Source organism: Danio rerio, chromosome 4, assembly GCF_049306965.1.
Source record: "Danio rerio strain Tuebingen ecotype United States chromosome 4, GRCz12tu, whole genome shotgun sequence".
Taxonomy (NCBI): Eukaryota; Metazoa; Chordata; class Actinopteri; order Cypriniformes; family Danionidae; genus Danio; species Danio rerio.
In genome coordinates, this window is record NC_133179.1 from 70,876,734 (window position 1) to 70,894,463 (window position 17,730).

General features: G+C 42.1%; 1 protein-coding gene across 37 annotated transcripts in view; it reads left to right on the top strand.

Annotated features, from left to right (window-relative positions):
* The window catches only part of rab3ip (RAB3A interacting protein (rabin3)), an 847,807-nt gene that overhangs the window by 15,587 nt on the left and 814,490 nt on the right, over positions 1-17,730 (top strand). For 20 of the 37 annotated variants that reach the window (XR_012401567.1, XR_012401568.1, XR_012401570.1 and 17 more), the window contains exons 2-4: positions 3,952-4,051; positions 9,963-10,233; positions 16,765-16,924. Coding sequence is in view for 33 of the 37 variants with exons in the window: in XM_073946023.1 (XP_073802124.1) it covers positions 9,971-10,233; positions 16,765-16,924 (423 nt within the window). In the remaining 4 variants the exon portion in view is untranslated. 37 annotated transcript variants of the gene reach the window in all.

Here is a 17,730-nt window from a genome sequence, read left to right on the forward strand (position 1 = left end):
TGTGTGCAATGTGCTGCAATAGTTAATCCAATGTGCGTGCGCATTAGTCTCGGTATAAGCTCGAAACTTTAAACTAGCACACTGGTGGCATAACTTTGTTTAGTTGCAGCAATTTCGTTCTGTGCAGCAGAAACGCGGCGTTGAGAAGCCTTTACGATTAATTAACCATGTTGAATCAAAGCATGGTTAATCGTGAAATCGGCTAATCATCGCATCCCTATTCACACGGGGCGTCAGCTTCAAAGCTTCCCATTCACTTTGAATGGGTGACGTTAGACGTTGCCGAACTGCATTGTGGATCCGTCGGCGCCGCTTCATCGATGTTGCTCGCTGCAGAAGGGACTTTCTCAACTTTTCAAGCGCTGACGGAAGCGTCAACCAATCAAATTGCTGTATGCAAATACACCAGCTCAGACGGCTGCTCGCGCCACTCGCTTAATGTCCGGTAACTCGCACTCTGCGCAGCCTTCAACTGCATCTCGTGCTGTATGGAACAGGTGCACGTCACTTCGTGAAGTTTCACAAATTATTTTCGAGAGGAGCACGTAATATGATTGAGCACGACTTGCTTCTAATCTGTAATCAGTAATAAACCAATCAGAGTGATCCAAGCTTACTATAAATAGATTGTTTTCTCCCTACTGCTCTATCTTCGTTTTGGAAGAATCCCCCCTTCCACCCCATCTCCTCCTTTTCCTCCCTTTTCTAAGGGGGAGCTCTCGAGACCTACCTGATTTCGGATCCCCTTATATGCTTATTGACTAGGCGGGAGCCTTGGGCTTAAGTATCTTCGAGCTCAGGGTTCTCTACCGGGACAGCATGCCAAACCTGCTATGAACGCTAAGCATATCTAAATGGGAACTCTTGAAATTACTATAGCGGCCATTTTTTGACTGAACTAAATTTATTTTTGATGTCATGGTCACACTATTTGGAGGGCCGGAACAAATTGACTCAGGGGGCCACCAATTGAAAAACCTTGGCCTAGAGCTTCACTTTAGGAATGTATGCAACCCGGGCTCATTGTGGAAATGTTTCTGCGGACCGCGATTTACATCCCGGGAGGTACGTATTCGAGCGGTTTTTGTTTTCTCGGATCCGCGAGAGGCCGCTGTGCGCGCTTTTTTGCGTCTCGGGCGCCTCTCGGGAGCGCGCGCCGTTCTTGCACAAAATGCCGCCGGATTACCCGACTCGGCCGCCTTCCTCTTCCTCCTCCTCCTTCCCTAAACCCGAGCGACGGTTCGCAAAAGCCATCCAGAAAAAAAAAAAAAAGCAAAAGCCCTCGTCTTCGATTTCGACCGTGTTTTCGGATCCCGCCGCGTTCTCGCCCTTATTTTTCGGATTCCGTTTTTCGTCTTACCTGATTTCCGGAACCGCTGCCGCAGCGTTCGCTCGAAAAAAACTAAACACGGCCTTGCGTACCTCCGGCCACTTAAATCGCGGCCTCCAGAAACGTCCGCGGGGCTACGTTTCCAGAATGAGCTTGGGTTGAATGTATGCCAGTTTTTCATATATAGTCTTTCTGTTCTGTTGCTGTTTGTTTGTTTATGTTACACACAATCCAGTTAATAAAACAAAGTGACATGTTCTGCTCTGTATATTGAGATATGAATAGAACTTTACCAGCTGACTTGAGTAGCTTTATTCAAAAACAAGGATAATTTTGATGCATTATGGATAATGTGGCGCCTCTCGACTCGCTCACTGTTGCTAGATATGTAGTTCTTTATTGATCAAATCTAAACCCAAAGCATTAAACAAACATGAACTTTAGTGCCATTTTATTTAACATGAACAGCATTTCTTAAAACACCAAGAATAAAAATCGTACATGTTTTTTTAACGCAATATAAAACTTGCCTCTGAAATGTGTCATCCAGGTTTTTCTTATCCTGTTAATCCTTGAAGCCTAGCCAGTAAGAGTATGCCATTGTAAGCACATGTAAAATGTCATTGTAGGTAATCACTTTATTTAAAAAGAATCTTTGTTTTGGCACATTTGAAAATTATTCAAAGATTTTAATATTCAAGTATCGATGTTCACATCCATGACGTCTAACGAGAGTCTGTGGTGAAGGCAAATTGTTCTCAATAAAGCAAATCGTGACCTGGTCGAGAAGGTAAACCCATGCATGCTTTTGATAACTAGTGATGGATTCCACTGGTGAAAGTATGTAAATGAGCTGGACTGTTTCCAGCAGCGGACTCAATATTTGATGAATGAGAAGCTCCGTCCTATCATATGTCTGGTCAGTTTGTGACAGCGTTCACAAACACAACACACACAGTCTGACAGTGCATTCTCCTGATCTTGCGCACCTTTAACTTAACTGAGGAGAAGCATTTTGAGATGTTTTTCTGTGGTGTTACAGTTGATAACTCCACAGTTGAAATGTGAATTTGATTATTTACTTGCTTTATTTCTACCCTAACCAGATTATCATCATGGCTGGATCCTAAAGTTCGTTCATTCATTTTATTTTATTTTCTTAGTCCCTTTATTTAAAAAAAAAAACAGTGACCTTCTTGCTGTGAGGCGAACATGCTACCCACTTCGCCACCGTGTCACCCCTGCATCTTACAGTTGTATAATCTTATTAAAGGCTCAATTTGTCAAACTCACAGCATTCAGCCTCACTCTCCTTCATACTACCATGATAATAAGAGTTGACTTTACTCATCTTTACCGTGATTTCAGCAGGGGTGCCGTAGGATAATAAAGACCACAACTCCCTCGATTCCACACTCAGTCACAGCATCATCAAACTACACCTTTGTTTGTTGTGAAAACTCGCCCTCAAGTAGAGAACACTACATACGGCGCCTTTAAAGATATTTAACCCAAAATTAAAATTGTTTTTTACCCAGCAAGCATTTTCTGCTTTTAAAAGATGTCTAATAGACATCTAAACATAGTTTGGGCTGTCAGTGAAAATCTAATAGACATCTAAGATCAGGCCAAAACTAGACTAGTCCTCGATTAAACAGAAATGAACGACTACACTTATAAAGTCCGTCTAACCCAGGGGTCTCAAACTCAATTTACCTGGGGGCCGCAGGAGGCAAAGTCTGGGTGTAGGCTGGGCCGCATAAGGGATTTCACAAAAAAAAGTCCTCAAACGTAAATTATTAACAGTTTTAATTATTTCTTCTGAACATGAAGTGTCCTGAACATTAATAGAACATTTAGTGAAGATTATGAACAGTTCTTCTGAACATGGCATCTTTTGCCTACTTCTTGCTGCCAGAGACTTGACAGCGCTTCAAGTGGGGGAACTCACTCAAAACTTCCATTCCCTCACCTAAAAAAAGGCGGATATATGTGTAAATAAAACACCCCCACCCGATTCCAGTCACATCAGTCTGTACCAGTCTGTATCTACCTATAATATATATAAGATGCAGGCTGTAGCTAGGTAGGTGGCAGGCTGCAGATAGGTAGCTAAGTGGCAGGCAGGGGCGGGAACACCTTACCTTGGTTCTGGCCGGCGCGAGTTCCCTCCTAACACTTCCCGCCCGTCACAGCGTCTAACAAAGGGGCGTGGTGACGTCACCGGCATCCCCGCCCCTTTGTTTAAACGGTGGGCGGGGAATGCCAGTGACCGCTGTGTACGGATAGAATCAGCGGAGCGGGGAGCGCTCTCTCTCCCCGCTCCGCTGATTCTGTCAGAGTACAGCGGTCGGCGCGGGCCACAAAATATTGCACTGAGGGCCGCGAGTTTGAGACCCCTGGTCTAACCTGTTTATTTGTTTTGGGCTATTCTTAGATGTCTATTAGATGTTCCCAAGTTTAGCCTTATTTTAGCCAAGCTGTCTACGTTTAGATGTCTACTAGACGTCTATTGAACACAGAATTGTTTGCTGGGTATCCTCATGTCCTCAGTTATTGTGGGTCCTGACTGATCATTCGCTCATCTGTGGTTTGTATTCTTGTTTTTTTTTTGTCTGTAGGTAAAGACAAATCAGGAATCAGACGTGGTTTATGAGGAGAAAGCGTTCTTCTGCTGTTCCTGCTGACTTCTAAAGCTTTAAACATCATTTCATCACAATGGTACGTTTCCCTGCCATCGTAATCATCTGTCCTTTTCATCTCTCATTATAGCTTTTATTATAATCAAATCAATTATTATAATGCTAACACTCTACAAAAGGTCTCATTTCTGAACACTGAGAACACTCCGCATTTACAGCAAACCTTTGTTAATGCTAGTCAATAAAAGTCTTTGCTTGTTCATAGTAGAATGTTAACAGACTTGGATTTGACTATATAATGATTTACAGCATGCTGATGGACAAACACTGAACACTAAATTAGGTTTTGTATCAGTTATGTCGATAGGAGGCTACATATCAGCTTTTAAAATGTGTATTAATTCAACAGATTCGTTCAAAACACAGATTCATCCAGTATTATGTTGGATTGTTTACCGTTTTTGGTTTTTATCATACGGTGACAAATTAATACTTTTAAAAGGGTACCAGCGCCTGAGCCAATACTTAAAGCCAAAAGTGACGATTTTGTTTTGTTTTTTGTGATTAAGTTTTTTATTAAGTTTGATTTTACATGTGAGTGGTTGTAGCATGTAGCATCTTTACAATTTCCTTTCAATAAACAAGATCCACTCCTCAACCCCCCCCCACCCAAAAAAAAAAAAACCACCAACCCACCCCCCAGCGGTGCCAAAGTCCATGTCATACCACAATAGCACTGCAATCAAGACAAATAACAGAAAAATTTAATTGTACATATAGACATCCATCCACATAGCCATACACTAACAGAAGTAAATACATATTCACACAAACTATCAGAGATTTAGAGATTCAAAGCTGTTGCACAATGTCTATTATCCATGAGTCTTCCTGCCAGTTTGTCCGCAGCCATTTTCCACGCATCAAGAGTTGAGGCTCTAGCTTTATTAATTCTGGCTGTCGAAAGTTCCAACAATACTACATCATAAAACTGATATGGCCACTGCCGAATAGATAAAGGGCTCTATTTTGACGGTCCATGCGCAGGGCGCAAAACGCAGGGCGCAAACGCTTGTCAGAACGCATTTTTGCTAATTTAAGGACGGGAAATCTGCCCTGCGCTGTGGCGCATGGTCTAAAAAGGTTGAGTTTATTTTCTTAATGAGTTATAGGTGTGTTTTGAGAATAAACCAATTAGAGTCTCATCTCCTATTCCCTTTAAGAGCCAGCTGCGTCGCGCCAAGAGCGCATTCGCTATTTACAGGACGCAAAGTAAGTCTAAGTGGAAAAAATGAGCATTTCACAAGCAAACAGTCAACAGTTATTTAACAGAAAACTGTTAAACAGAGCATCTACTGCGTGAGAATGACAGATAATGGATCACTTTCGCTCTTGGATAGGGAAACCTTTACGCACAAACATCAAATAGTCTATAAATAATTAATTGCGTTTGTTTAGCGCAAATATTCGTTTCAAAACTATTTCTAAATTCAGTTCTAATTTCCAGCAAACGAATAAATGAACAATAATAACAAAATGTGCTCAAAAACCTGAGTTATATCCTAAAACACATGCTGTGCCCCATATGGTCTAAAACCTGACAGGTGGACAAATCTAAGCTTGTTTTTAATTAAACAAATATAAATATGGATATAATAAATAATACTGCTAATAATAATAACATTATACAAAAGCAAATTGTTATGAATGAACTGAAAAAGCCTCCCGAGATGAAGAAGACATAAAAGCAGTGATTTTTCATATTTATGTAGGCTAGAAAATAATATGTTTTGTAATATTTTAATCCTTTATATTTATATCCTACTCCACACTTGTAAACAATCGCTCCATTGGGCTAGCGCCGCTCGCGCGGCTCTCTGTCCCGCCCAGACTCGTCAGCGCTACCAAGCCGACCAATCACAGAGCTTGCGCTACGCGTCGTTGCAACATGTATTTACATTTTTTGAGAGGCGCACGTCAGCGACGCCGTAGCATACGCCGGCGTTTGACGCAGAAGTATAAATCAGCCTTTAGTGCGCGCGCACGTGAATTAGAGAGAGAGAGAGAGAGAGAGAAAGCTTTTCCTGTGTGTGTGCGCTTGGTGCTTATGTGTGTGTGTGTGTGTGTGTGTGTGTGTTTATACAGACAGCTTGTTATAGGCTGTCTGGACCAATGGTCTGGACTGTATAGCTGGGTGATTTTCGGTTTTGTTCCCCCCGCGCTCTTTAGCGGGATCAGGCGCGGCGGGTAGAAAACGGGGCGGGGCGGGCAGCGGGACAGCAAATGCTCAATACAAGCGGGAGCGGTTGGGTACGACGGTCGGGAACCTGGCGGGTGCGGGCGGGAGCGGGATTCAAAATTTAGTCCCACGCAGGTCTCTACCTCAGAGCAAAGACTAAACAAATTAGCTATTAGAAATTTGTTTTTAAATCTAGGAGGTTTAAAAACGTTTTTTTTTTTTTTGTTTGTTATTGTTGTCAACATGTAAACGAAGACAGCACGTGGAAGACATTTTAAAAATTTTAAATTTGACCGAAGTATTAGGACTGCACAATATATGGTCATCGCATCATAAGAGTCGATATCGCAATGTACGTATCTGCAATATTCATATCACAGCATCTGCAATGTCGTGTTGGGATTATAATTAACCAGGAACCACCGTTCACACCCCAAAAAAGAAAAGATTTTTGCTTCTTGTTCAAACTACTTATTTAAAATGAGCTGAAACAACACCATTGTTGAGATATTTCTGGGATAACTTATTTGTTTATTGTTTAATCCACTTAAATTTAAGTGAACTTACTCTAATTGTGTTGGGATCATGAATGAATTGTGAAGAACCCTGCATTACTTCTAGTGCACTACACATGATTTGTGAAGTCAATGTGAATTTGAACCGTAATCCAATAGTGTGTACGATTTTTACTTGGATGTGTTTTAAGGCCTACGATTGTAAGATTTTGAGGAAATTGGAAAATTCATGCACAAGAGTTTATACATTTTTCGTCATTTTTACAAAGATTGAATTTGTTTATAAAATGAAGACGGTTATTTTAGATTTGATGATTAAATTTCTGTACTTCCTCCGAAAACCATAAAGCGCTGTTTATTTCATTTTTGATTATCTTTGTGCTGTTGTTTTCATCTTTTTTATATATCTTATGCAGATCCTACAAAATCAGCTCAATCAATGTAACATTCTGAACTATTTCCAAACAGCTACTCAAGTCATTTTGTGAAATGATATTCATATCACAATAGGCAAGGCAAGGCAAGTTTATTTATATAGCACATTTCATACACAGTGGCAATTCAAAGTGCTTTACATAAACACGAATAAAAAAGACAAGTTTAGGAACATAAAATGCAGACAATAAAAATTATTAAAAACAGAATAAAAACAAATTAAAATGAGTTAAAATAGGTTATAAAAGAATGAAAAAGAAAACGAAAAACATAATAGTGCGATCTGTCGGACGCAGCACAGCGCTCATTCAGTAAAGGCACAGCTAAACAGATGTGTTTTCAATCTTGATTTGAATGTGCCTAATGTTGGAGCACATCTGATCATTTCTGGAAGCTGATTCCAGCAGCGAGGAGCATAGTGGCTGAAGGCAGATTCACCCTGCTTTGACTGAACCCTTGGAACTTCTAGTTTATATGATCCTAAAGATCTGAGTGATCTGTTGGGTTTGTATTCAGTGAGCATATCTGTGATGTATTGAGGTCCTAGGCCATTTAGTGATTTATAGACCAGTAATAATACTTTAAAATCTATTCTGAATGTAACTGGCAGCCAGTGTAGAGACCTGAGGACAGGTGTGATGTGCTCTGATTTCCTGCTTCTGGTCAGAATTCTGGCTGCAGCATTCTGGATGAGCTGCAACTGTCTGACTGTCTTTTTGGGAAGGCCAGTGAGGAGGCAGTTACAGTAATCCACCCTGCTGCTGATAAAAGCATGAACAAGTTTCTCTAAGTCTTCACTGGAAACAAAGCATCTGATACTTGCAATATTTTTGAGATGATAGTATGCTGATTTACTGACTGCTTTGACATGACTGTTGAAACTCAGATCTGACTCCAGAGTCACACCAAGATTCTTGACCTTATTTTTTGTTGTTTGACCTTTAGAGCCAAGGTACGTACAATATGTATCTCAGAAATGCTAAGCATCGCATTGTCAGTTTTTTTTCCAATATAGCACAGCCCTTAGTAGTACAACAAATAATAGTAATATAATTAATTTATCTGTCAGCTGTTTATCTGTATATATTAAATTCATACAGTGAGAACAATGCCGTGTTTTATGTTTACATTTCATTAATCAAATTCTGTTGTATTTATAACTCCACATGAAATAAATCTTTTTGTGTATCTTGGCTCAATTGTAATTTTGTCACATTAGTTTTGATTAGCTTTTGTTATTTGTTATTTTTGTTATTATGGTGGCTTAAGAAAGCAACATACTGATATGCTACATAAACGTATTCTTCTTCTGTCGTCTTCTTCTGAGACTATTTTAAGAACACATCTCCTCCTAGACCATTCATACTACAACCACCAAACTAACTCTAAACCTTCAAATTATACTGAATTTTGTTGCTATATCTTTTCCAACTTACGGTTTCCTGAAATCTGAGCTGGGAAATTCGGAAAAGTCCTATTGACTCAACTTTGGACCCAACTTTGTGACATCATAACTTTGCGCCAGACTGTCATACAGACTTAATGTTGGGCTCATTTAACTCAGACTACCAATCTGCCAATCCCTGATGACCTTTTAACTTACTAGCCACACCCTAGCAACCACTTATGGCACCTTAGCAGCTGTCCCATAGACTTCCATCGTCATTGACTTTACATTGGACATACTAACAACATACTAATCCATACTAGCGATATACTGATCATACTAGAAACATAGTAACGACATAACAATCTATACTGGAAACATACTAGCAAACATGCTAATTCATGTTAAATTCATGCTAACATGCTAATTCATACTTTAAACATGCTAGCAACATAATTCATTTTAACAACATGATAATTTATGCTAGAAACATGCTAGCATAATGCTAATTCATACTAGAACTATGTTAATTTGTGTTAGCAACTGCCTATCAACAACTTAGAATACCTTAGCAACCCCCTAGCAACCACTCAGGCCACCCTAGCAACAGCATAGCAACTACCTTGAATACCATAGCAACCGCCTAGCAACACCTTAGCAACCACCTAGCAATGTTTTAGCAATCACCTAGCAATGCCTTAGCAACACCCTTGCAACACCTTAGCGATCACTAAGCAACCACTTGGAACACTCTAGCAACTGCCTAGCAACACCTTAGCAACCACCTGGCAACCACTCAGGACACCCTAGCAAACCCCTAGCAACAGCATAGCAACTCCCTTAAATACCATAGCAACCACCTAGCAACACCTTAGCAACCACCTAGTAATGCCTTAGCAACACCCTAGCAACTGCCTAGCAACACCTTAGCGATCACTAAGCAACCACTCGGAACACTCTAGCAACTGTCTAGCAACAACTTAGCAACTACCTGTGCCAGACTGTCATACAGACTTGAGTTTGGGCTCATTTAACTCGGACAACCAATCTGCCAATCACTAATGACCTTTTAACTTACTAGCCACACCCTAGCAACCACTAACAGCACCCTAGCAACTGTCCCATAGATTCCATTGTTATAAATTGCCATTGACTTTACATTGGACATACTAACAACATACCGATCCATATTAGAAACATACTAACAAACATACTAGTCATACTAGCAACATGCTAATTCATACTATAAATATACTAGCAACATGCTAATTCATATTCAAGCCACCATAAAGTTTGTCTTTGAGTTTTGCTTTTCTAGTTTTGTTATGTTATTTAAAAAAATTGTAGTAATAAACAAAACTGGCCTTTCTACTGAAACTGGTGTTATAAACTGCGTGTCCTGCTGTTTTCTCAGAGTGCTGTATGAAGATCTTTTGGGCTATGGCCAGCGAACCGCTCGAAGGTTTCCATGAGGTGAACCTTGCGTCCCCCACCACTCCAGATGTTCATGGCGTCATCGACCCGAGTCCACCAAAGCACAACGCTCCTCCCAGCACACTGTACCGAACGCACTCGCTGAGCTCCAGCCAGAACGCAGCCAGCGCTCTCCGGGCCGACCAGCTGCCCACCCAGCCTGTGTACTCAGCCCCCCGACACCTGGGCGGAGACGACACCCTCAATGGCAGGTAAGGCTGAAATAAAACAAATCAGACTTTCTCCAGAAGAAAAAATATTATAGGAAATACTGTGAAAATTTCCTGACTCTGTTAAACATCATTTGGGAAATATTTTAAATAGGAAAATAAAGGAGGGCGCATCATTTTAACTTCAACTGTGTTTGTTCATGTATAATGACTAGGCCCAAACGGAATCTGCGCGTGCAGAATTCCGCAGAATTCCGCAGATGTTTAGCCCATCATTAATTCTGTTTATTTACTTGAGTAAATGTGTGAATCTGAATTTATTCGGTTTTTATTCAGTAATTTATTACTTTTTATTTCATATATTAAGGTTTTAGTTATGACGCTCCGCTGGATACTCCCAAAATAATTCCGCAGAAATCCGCAGATTTTTACAAAATTCTCCACAGAAATAGCAAAAAACTTCCGCAGATTCTGTCTGGCTCTGATATTGTATGTCCGTTGATGTTTTTGCTCTCTCTGCACAGAATTACAAAAAAATAATAAAAATCTGCATGTTTATACAAAATGATTTTGAGAAGATAGTAACTAAAAACTTACCACATGAAAGAAAAAAAACAATAACTTTAACAGCTGGTGGCAGGGCCGGTGCGTCCATAGAGGCGACCTAGGCGGCCGCCTAGGGCGGCAGAATAGAGAGGGCGACATCCCCGAAACTACCCTCACCACCCGTACCCTTATCTATGTCTAGGGCGGCAGAATAGAAAGAGCAGCGTCCCCGAAACTACCCTCGCCACCCGTGCCCTCAGGTACATCCGCGTCTAAGGCAGCAGAATAGACAGGGTGGCGTCCCCTAAACTACCCTCGCCACCGGCGCCCTCAGTTATATCTGTGTCTAGGGCAGCAGAATAGAGAGAGCGGCGTCCATGAAACTAGCATCGCCACCCGTGCCCTCAGGTAAATCTGCGTCTAGGGTGGCAGAATAGAGTGGGCGGCATCCCTGAAACTACCCTCACCACCCGCGCCCTCAGTTATGTCCGCGTCAGGGGCGGCAGAATAGAGAGAGCGGCGTCCCTGAAACTACCCTCACTACCTGCTCCCCAGTTATGTCCGCGTCAGGGGCGGCAGAATAGAGAGAGCGGCGTCCCCGAAACTACCCTCGCCACCCGTGCCCTCAGGTATATCCGCGTCTAAGGCGGCAGAATAGACAGGGTGGCTTTCCCTAAACTACCTTCACCACCCGCGCCCTCATCTATGTCTAGGGCGGCAGAATAGAAAGAGCGGCGTCCCCGAAACTACCCTCACTACCCGCTCCCCAGTTATGTCCGCGTCAGGGGCGGCAGAATAGAGTGAGCAGCGTCCCCGAAACTACCCTCGCCACCCGTGCCCTCAGGTATATCCGCATCTAAGGCGGCAGAATAGACAGGGTGGTGTTCCCTAAACTACCCTCGCCACCGGCACCCTCAGTTATATATGCGTCTAGGGCAGCAGAATAGAGAGAGTGGCGTCCCTGAAACTAGCATCGCCACCCGTGCCCTCAGGTAAATCCGCGTGTAGGGCGGCAGAATAGAGAGGGTGGCGTCCCTGAAACTACCCTCACCACCCGCTCCCCACTTATGTCCGCGTCAGGGGCGGCAGAATAGAGAAAGCGGCATGCCCGAAACTACCCTCGCCACCCGTGCCCTCAGGTATATCCGCGTATAGGGCGGCAGAATAGAGTGGGCGGCGTCCCTAAAACTACCCGTGCCCTCAGGTATATCCACGTCTAAGGCGGCAGAATAGACAGGGCGGCATCCCCTAAACTATCCTCGTCACGGCGCCCTCAGTTATATCAGCGTCTAGGACAGCAGAATAGAGAGAGTGGCGGCCCTGAAACTAGCATCGCCACCCGTGCCCTCAGGTAAATCCGCGTGTAGGGCAGAATAGAGAGGGTGGCGTCCCTGAAACTACCCTCACCACCCGCTCCCCACTTATGTCCGCGTCAGGGGCGGCAGAATAGAGAGAACGGCGTCTCCGAAACTACCCTCGCCACCCGTGCCCTCAGGTATATCCGCGTATAGGGCCGCAGAATAGAGTGGGCGGCGTCCCTGAAACTACCCTCACTACCCGTGCCCTCAGGTATATCCGCGGCTGGGGCGGCAGAATAGAGAGAGCGGCGTCCCTGAAACTAACCTCACTACCCGTGCCCCCAGTTATATCCGCGTCTGGGGCGGCAGAACAGAGAGAGCAGCGTCCCTGAAACTACCCTCACCACTCACGCCCCCAGTTATATCCACATCTAGTGCGACACTAGAATATGACTTTTCCATTGAATTTAAGCGAGGTGGAGCTCTTCTTATAAACTTTGCAGTTACCAAATAACACACCCAGCCGCTGGCGGCTGTTTCGATACAATGTAAGCCAACAGATACAATCTTCGCTAGAAAGTACCCTTTTAACTGCACAATACCTAAGTCAACCTGTTAAGACACTTGGGGTGCTTTCACACCTGTGAATCGATTCAGTTGTTCCGAAACAGAGATTACAATTGTTACATTGTTGTTCTTTGCTCTTGGAGCGGTTCGCTTTCACACTGCAAAGTTTCTAATCGGACCAAAAGAGCTAAATCAAGTCACCTGCGAGTAAACTCTGCTCACATTGGTCAGAGTGTCAGGGTTTATTTTGCAGAGTCCCGCTCAGCTGTCAGGAGAGGTGGTGGTTTGATGGTGATTGACAGGGTGAGCGCGCGACGTGTCTGAGGAGAGACGCGGTGGGGAGGGGTGAGAAGGGTGCGCAACGATGCCTATTTGAGGACCAGGAGGGAGACGCGAGATTACCGGGAGATCATCACTCGTTTGCGGGCATCCGGAGACTCGCGAAACTTCCCGCCATACTCATAATTCTCTCTTCATATAGCCGTATGCCTGTTACATATCCATAAAACACTGTGATATAACCGCGCTCGGATCGGATCGCTTTCTCACTGCAATCGAACCGCTCCAGGGTTCGTTTCAATTGAGCCGAGACCACCTCATTCAAGCGATCTCGGAGCGATTACTTTGGCGCGGAACAGAGCGCGATTGCCCTGTTCACATATGCCAAACGAACTGCGCTAACTGGGCAAACGAGACACGTTCCGAAACAAAAGTGTAGGTGTGAAAGCACCCTTGAAGAACATGCTATCTTGGCATTTCAATGACATTATGACAGGATTGACTCACCTAAAGGATGAAAATATGAGACGTCATAGTGTTGTTGCTCTTCATAGTCAAGTCGCTCTCGTAATGGCCGTTCAGCGGCGTATGGTTACCCTGGCAACCTCAGACAACAAACCGTCCCACTCATATTCTCCACTGAAAGTAGATCAAATAAATGCCATACTAAATGTGCATTGGGATTCTTTATATATAATATTTATTATATATAATTATAAGGAAAAATATTCATATGCATATATATATATATATATATATATATATATATATATATATATATATATATATATATATATATTAGGGCTGTTACGATACACCAAACCCACGATTCGGTTCGCATCACGATTTTTGACCCACGATTCGGTTCGTATCACGATTTTTTTTTCATGTGGGGTGGGGAAAAAAAAGATTTTTAAAACTATTTTTTATTAAATAACATTTGAAAAATTTTTATAAACTAAACATCAAAGAACAATATTACCTATGCAAATTGTTAACAATATAAATAGCCATATATAAAATAAATAAATAGCCAAAGCTATATCACTTTTGTTTTCTTTGTAACAAAATACTGTTGAAAAACCAAACAGAACTGAACTCCATTGTGTAGATGGTTCAAGCATGTTGAAAATTCTTTTTCAATCAAGTTCTCTCATAGAAAAAGTCAATTAAATGGCTACTAGGGATGCTCATTTCGGTTAATTTTGCTAACCGACAACCTCCGCTCATTAATCGGTTATTAACGGTTACTGGTCAGATTACTATTAATTTTATATTAAACAAATTGACGTGTCTATTTTGTGTCTGACACATTAAATATTGCATTTTAAAATACTGATATATTTTTATATGCTAGCACATTAATAACAGAACAGAACAACAGAGCGTTTTCACGCACCTGCAGTGTTTGGCACAGAAGAGCAGAATAATCTAAATAAAATGAATAAAATAAATAGGACTGCCCTAAATTATGTTCATTCAAATTATTAATTTATATTACAAAACGAAAATACTGACTGATTCTTTTTAATAACCGGCATAGGCTGTTTTTTTTTTTCCAATCATAGGCTATGTTTTTTCTTCCGTCAAATAAAAATCGCAGACTTCCTCAAATTGCCCGCTCCACGCAAAAGTGCATTTATTTAATGCCCCGCTGTTATTATTATAATAACAAAACTTTTTACATTTAATAGAAATCATTATTTTAAAGATTATGTCTTGCTATGGTTTCCTCTCTCTCCCTCGCGGTTCAAGTGCGCGCTGCGTGATGAAAAGACAACAACGCGCGCATATGTTGACTTTTGGTAAACAGTTTACAATAACTTTAAGTAAACAATAACTTAAAACAGCGATTAGACCTTCAGAGCGGCATTAATCAGTAAAGCGAAAGTAAAGTAAAGCGAAACGGCTATAAACTCCAGCAAGATAGAGTGATTATATGCAGAGCCATATACCTTTATCTCTAAATAAAGTATAACTATAGAAACTGTGTTCATCTTAACTGAAAGCTTCGTCCTGTTTCCTGGCCTCACGCATCGCGCACCTGTGAGTCAGCACGTAACGCTAACTCCCAAAGGGTTCAACAGAAAGCGCAGAGCACGGTTACAGAAAACTTTCATCTGCGGAGGAGTCGGGGCATCTGGTGAACGCCCATCCCTCTCTGCGCAGCCACATTAACAACAATGCTTTGACAGCATTGGCAATGTTTCTGCCGTTGTCCGTTGTCAAGCGGGGAAAGGTAGTCACGGGGTGTGTCGCGATTCTCCCTTATCACACCGCGACACGGGATCGTAGATCTGAGTGTCGCGATTTCGATTTCATATCGTGTATCGTTACAGCCCTAATATATATATATATATATATATATATATATATATATATATATATATATATATATATATATATGTGAAGTTTTTTAAACTAATTTCGAGAGGAGCACGTGATATAATTGACCGCAGCTGGCCGCCTATCTACACTCATTAGTTAGCCAATCAGATCTATCCCAACTTGCTATAAATAGCCTAGCTAGAAATTACTCCCTTACCTTCGTTTTTCCGAAGAAACCCCCCATCCACCCCCTTTCTCCTCCTTTCCTCCTTTTAAAAAAGGGGAGCTCTCGAGAACCACCTGATCTCATACTCCCCTTACATGCTCTATGGACCTGGCGGGAGCCCTGGGCTCAACTATCTCCGAGCTCAGGGTTCTCTCCCGGGACAGCATGCCAAACCTGCTTACAGTTGTCAAGCAATATCTAAGTGTGAACTCTTGAAATATATATATATATATATATATATATATATATATATATATATATATATATATATATATATATATATACATACATGTGACTAATCATTTAGAGTGTCACATTTGCAATGCAAATCCAATTCAATCCACTTGTTCTGTAAACAAAGTTTTTTAAATAATATATCTACTAAAAATATCGTGAAAACTGTATTGTAGGCCTTTAACCAGTTAAACCGGGTCTGTGACGTCATCGACTTTCGCTTTCAGATTTAAAGGTCTAGCATTGCAGCAGACCCTCGTAAGTGATGTCGTTTGAAAGTGTAGAATCTATATTTTATGCACATATGCATCACTTTTATTCGACTGTACAAAAGTTATTTACACTTAAACGCACAGTATTTTGGATACCCGAGCTGGGTATTGAACATTAGTTCATTTTCATATTGTTCATATGACACATGTACAAGGTATAGCTCAAATGAAAGCTCTTGCCGGTGCTCATACGGTTCTAGCGTTCTTTTTACCGAATTATATTCACATATCAAACAGCTGCCGAATGAATCGCGGTGTTTCCATGGCGCAGAAGTGAAAACGATACATTTATGATCAATAAGCAGCCCCAGATAGCACAGACAGCTGTCATCTCTTACCTTATGCTGAGCGCTTCAGGGCAATTCTCCTCTGTTTTTGAGGTGATGTGCATAAGTAATCCTTTTACATGTCTAACGTGGTCCAAACACAGTAAATTATGTTTGATCAAGCAAAACAAACCAACACCGAATATATAAGAGTAGACACTTGTGCGCTGTAACGCCATCCCCAGCGACTGATTTGCTAAACGTGATGTAAACGTGACGGTTTTTAAAGGACTGAAAGATGGACGTATCGCAAGTGCCTACAATTTAAATGATTAGAATGTTTTTCAACAAAATGCTAACGGTCTAATCCGATTCAGTTCATTATGCTAAGCTAAGCTAAAAGTGACCCAACCAGAACAAGAAATGAATTCATAAGTGGTTCAAGACATCTATTTAAGTCTAGGAGCCTTTTTTATTTTTTTTAAACAAGCGACAGCTTTTCTTCAGTCTGGATTATAGAGGAAGCGTGAGAGTCACAGTGCTGTTTGTCTCTGCAGTGGAAACGATCCAGCAGCTGTGGATGCGGTGGACGCTGATGGAGAGGATGGTTTGGGGCTGAGCACGGACGGTCTGTCCCGCCTCAGAAGTCCATCAGTCATGGAGGTCCGGGAGAAAGGCTACGAGAAGCTGAAGGAGGAGCTTGCTAAAGCACAACGGGTGAGATGCTCAACAAACAGCGCTCACCGAACGACACGTCGCTCTCCGGAAGCACTTGTGAATGTTGCAAAACACAAACCGCGTTGAATCAAGTTTCAAAAGCATAGTATATGAAGCATATCTAGTTTGGTGTTTATGTATTGTTTGGAAACATACACGTATAAATACACAAATGCATACAGTATATATAAAACACTCACCGGCCACTTTATTAGGTACACCTTACTAGTGCCTGGTTGGGCCCCCTTTCGCCTTCAGAGCTGCCGTAATCCTTCGCGGCCTCAACAAGGTACTGGATATATTCCTTAGAGATTTCGCTCCATGTTGACATGATAGCATCACGCAGTTGTTGCAGATTTGCTGGCTGCACATCCATAATGTGAATCTCCCGGTCCACCACATCCCAAAGGTGCTCTATTGGATTGAGATCAGGTGATTGTGGAGGCCATTTGAGTACAGTGAACTCATTGTCATGCTCGAGAAATCAGTCTGAGATGGTTCGCGCTTTATGACATGGTGCGTTATCCTGCTGGAGGTGGCCATCAGAAGATGTGCTCATAAAGGGATAGACATGGTCAGCAGCAATACTCAGGTAGGCTGTGGCGTTGACACCATGCTCAATCGGTACTAATGAGCCCAAAGTGTGCCAAGAAAAAAACCCCACACCATTACATCACCACCACCACCAGCCTGAACCGCTGATACAAGGCAGGATGGATCCACGCTTTCATGTTGTTGATGCCAAATTCTGACCCGACCATCCAAATGTTTTGGTGAGCCTGTGTGAATTGTAGCCTCAGCTTCCT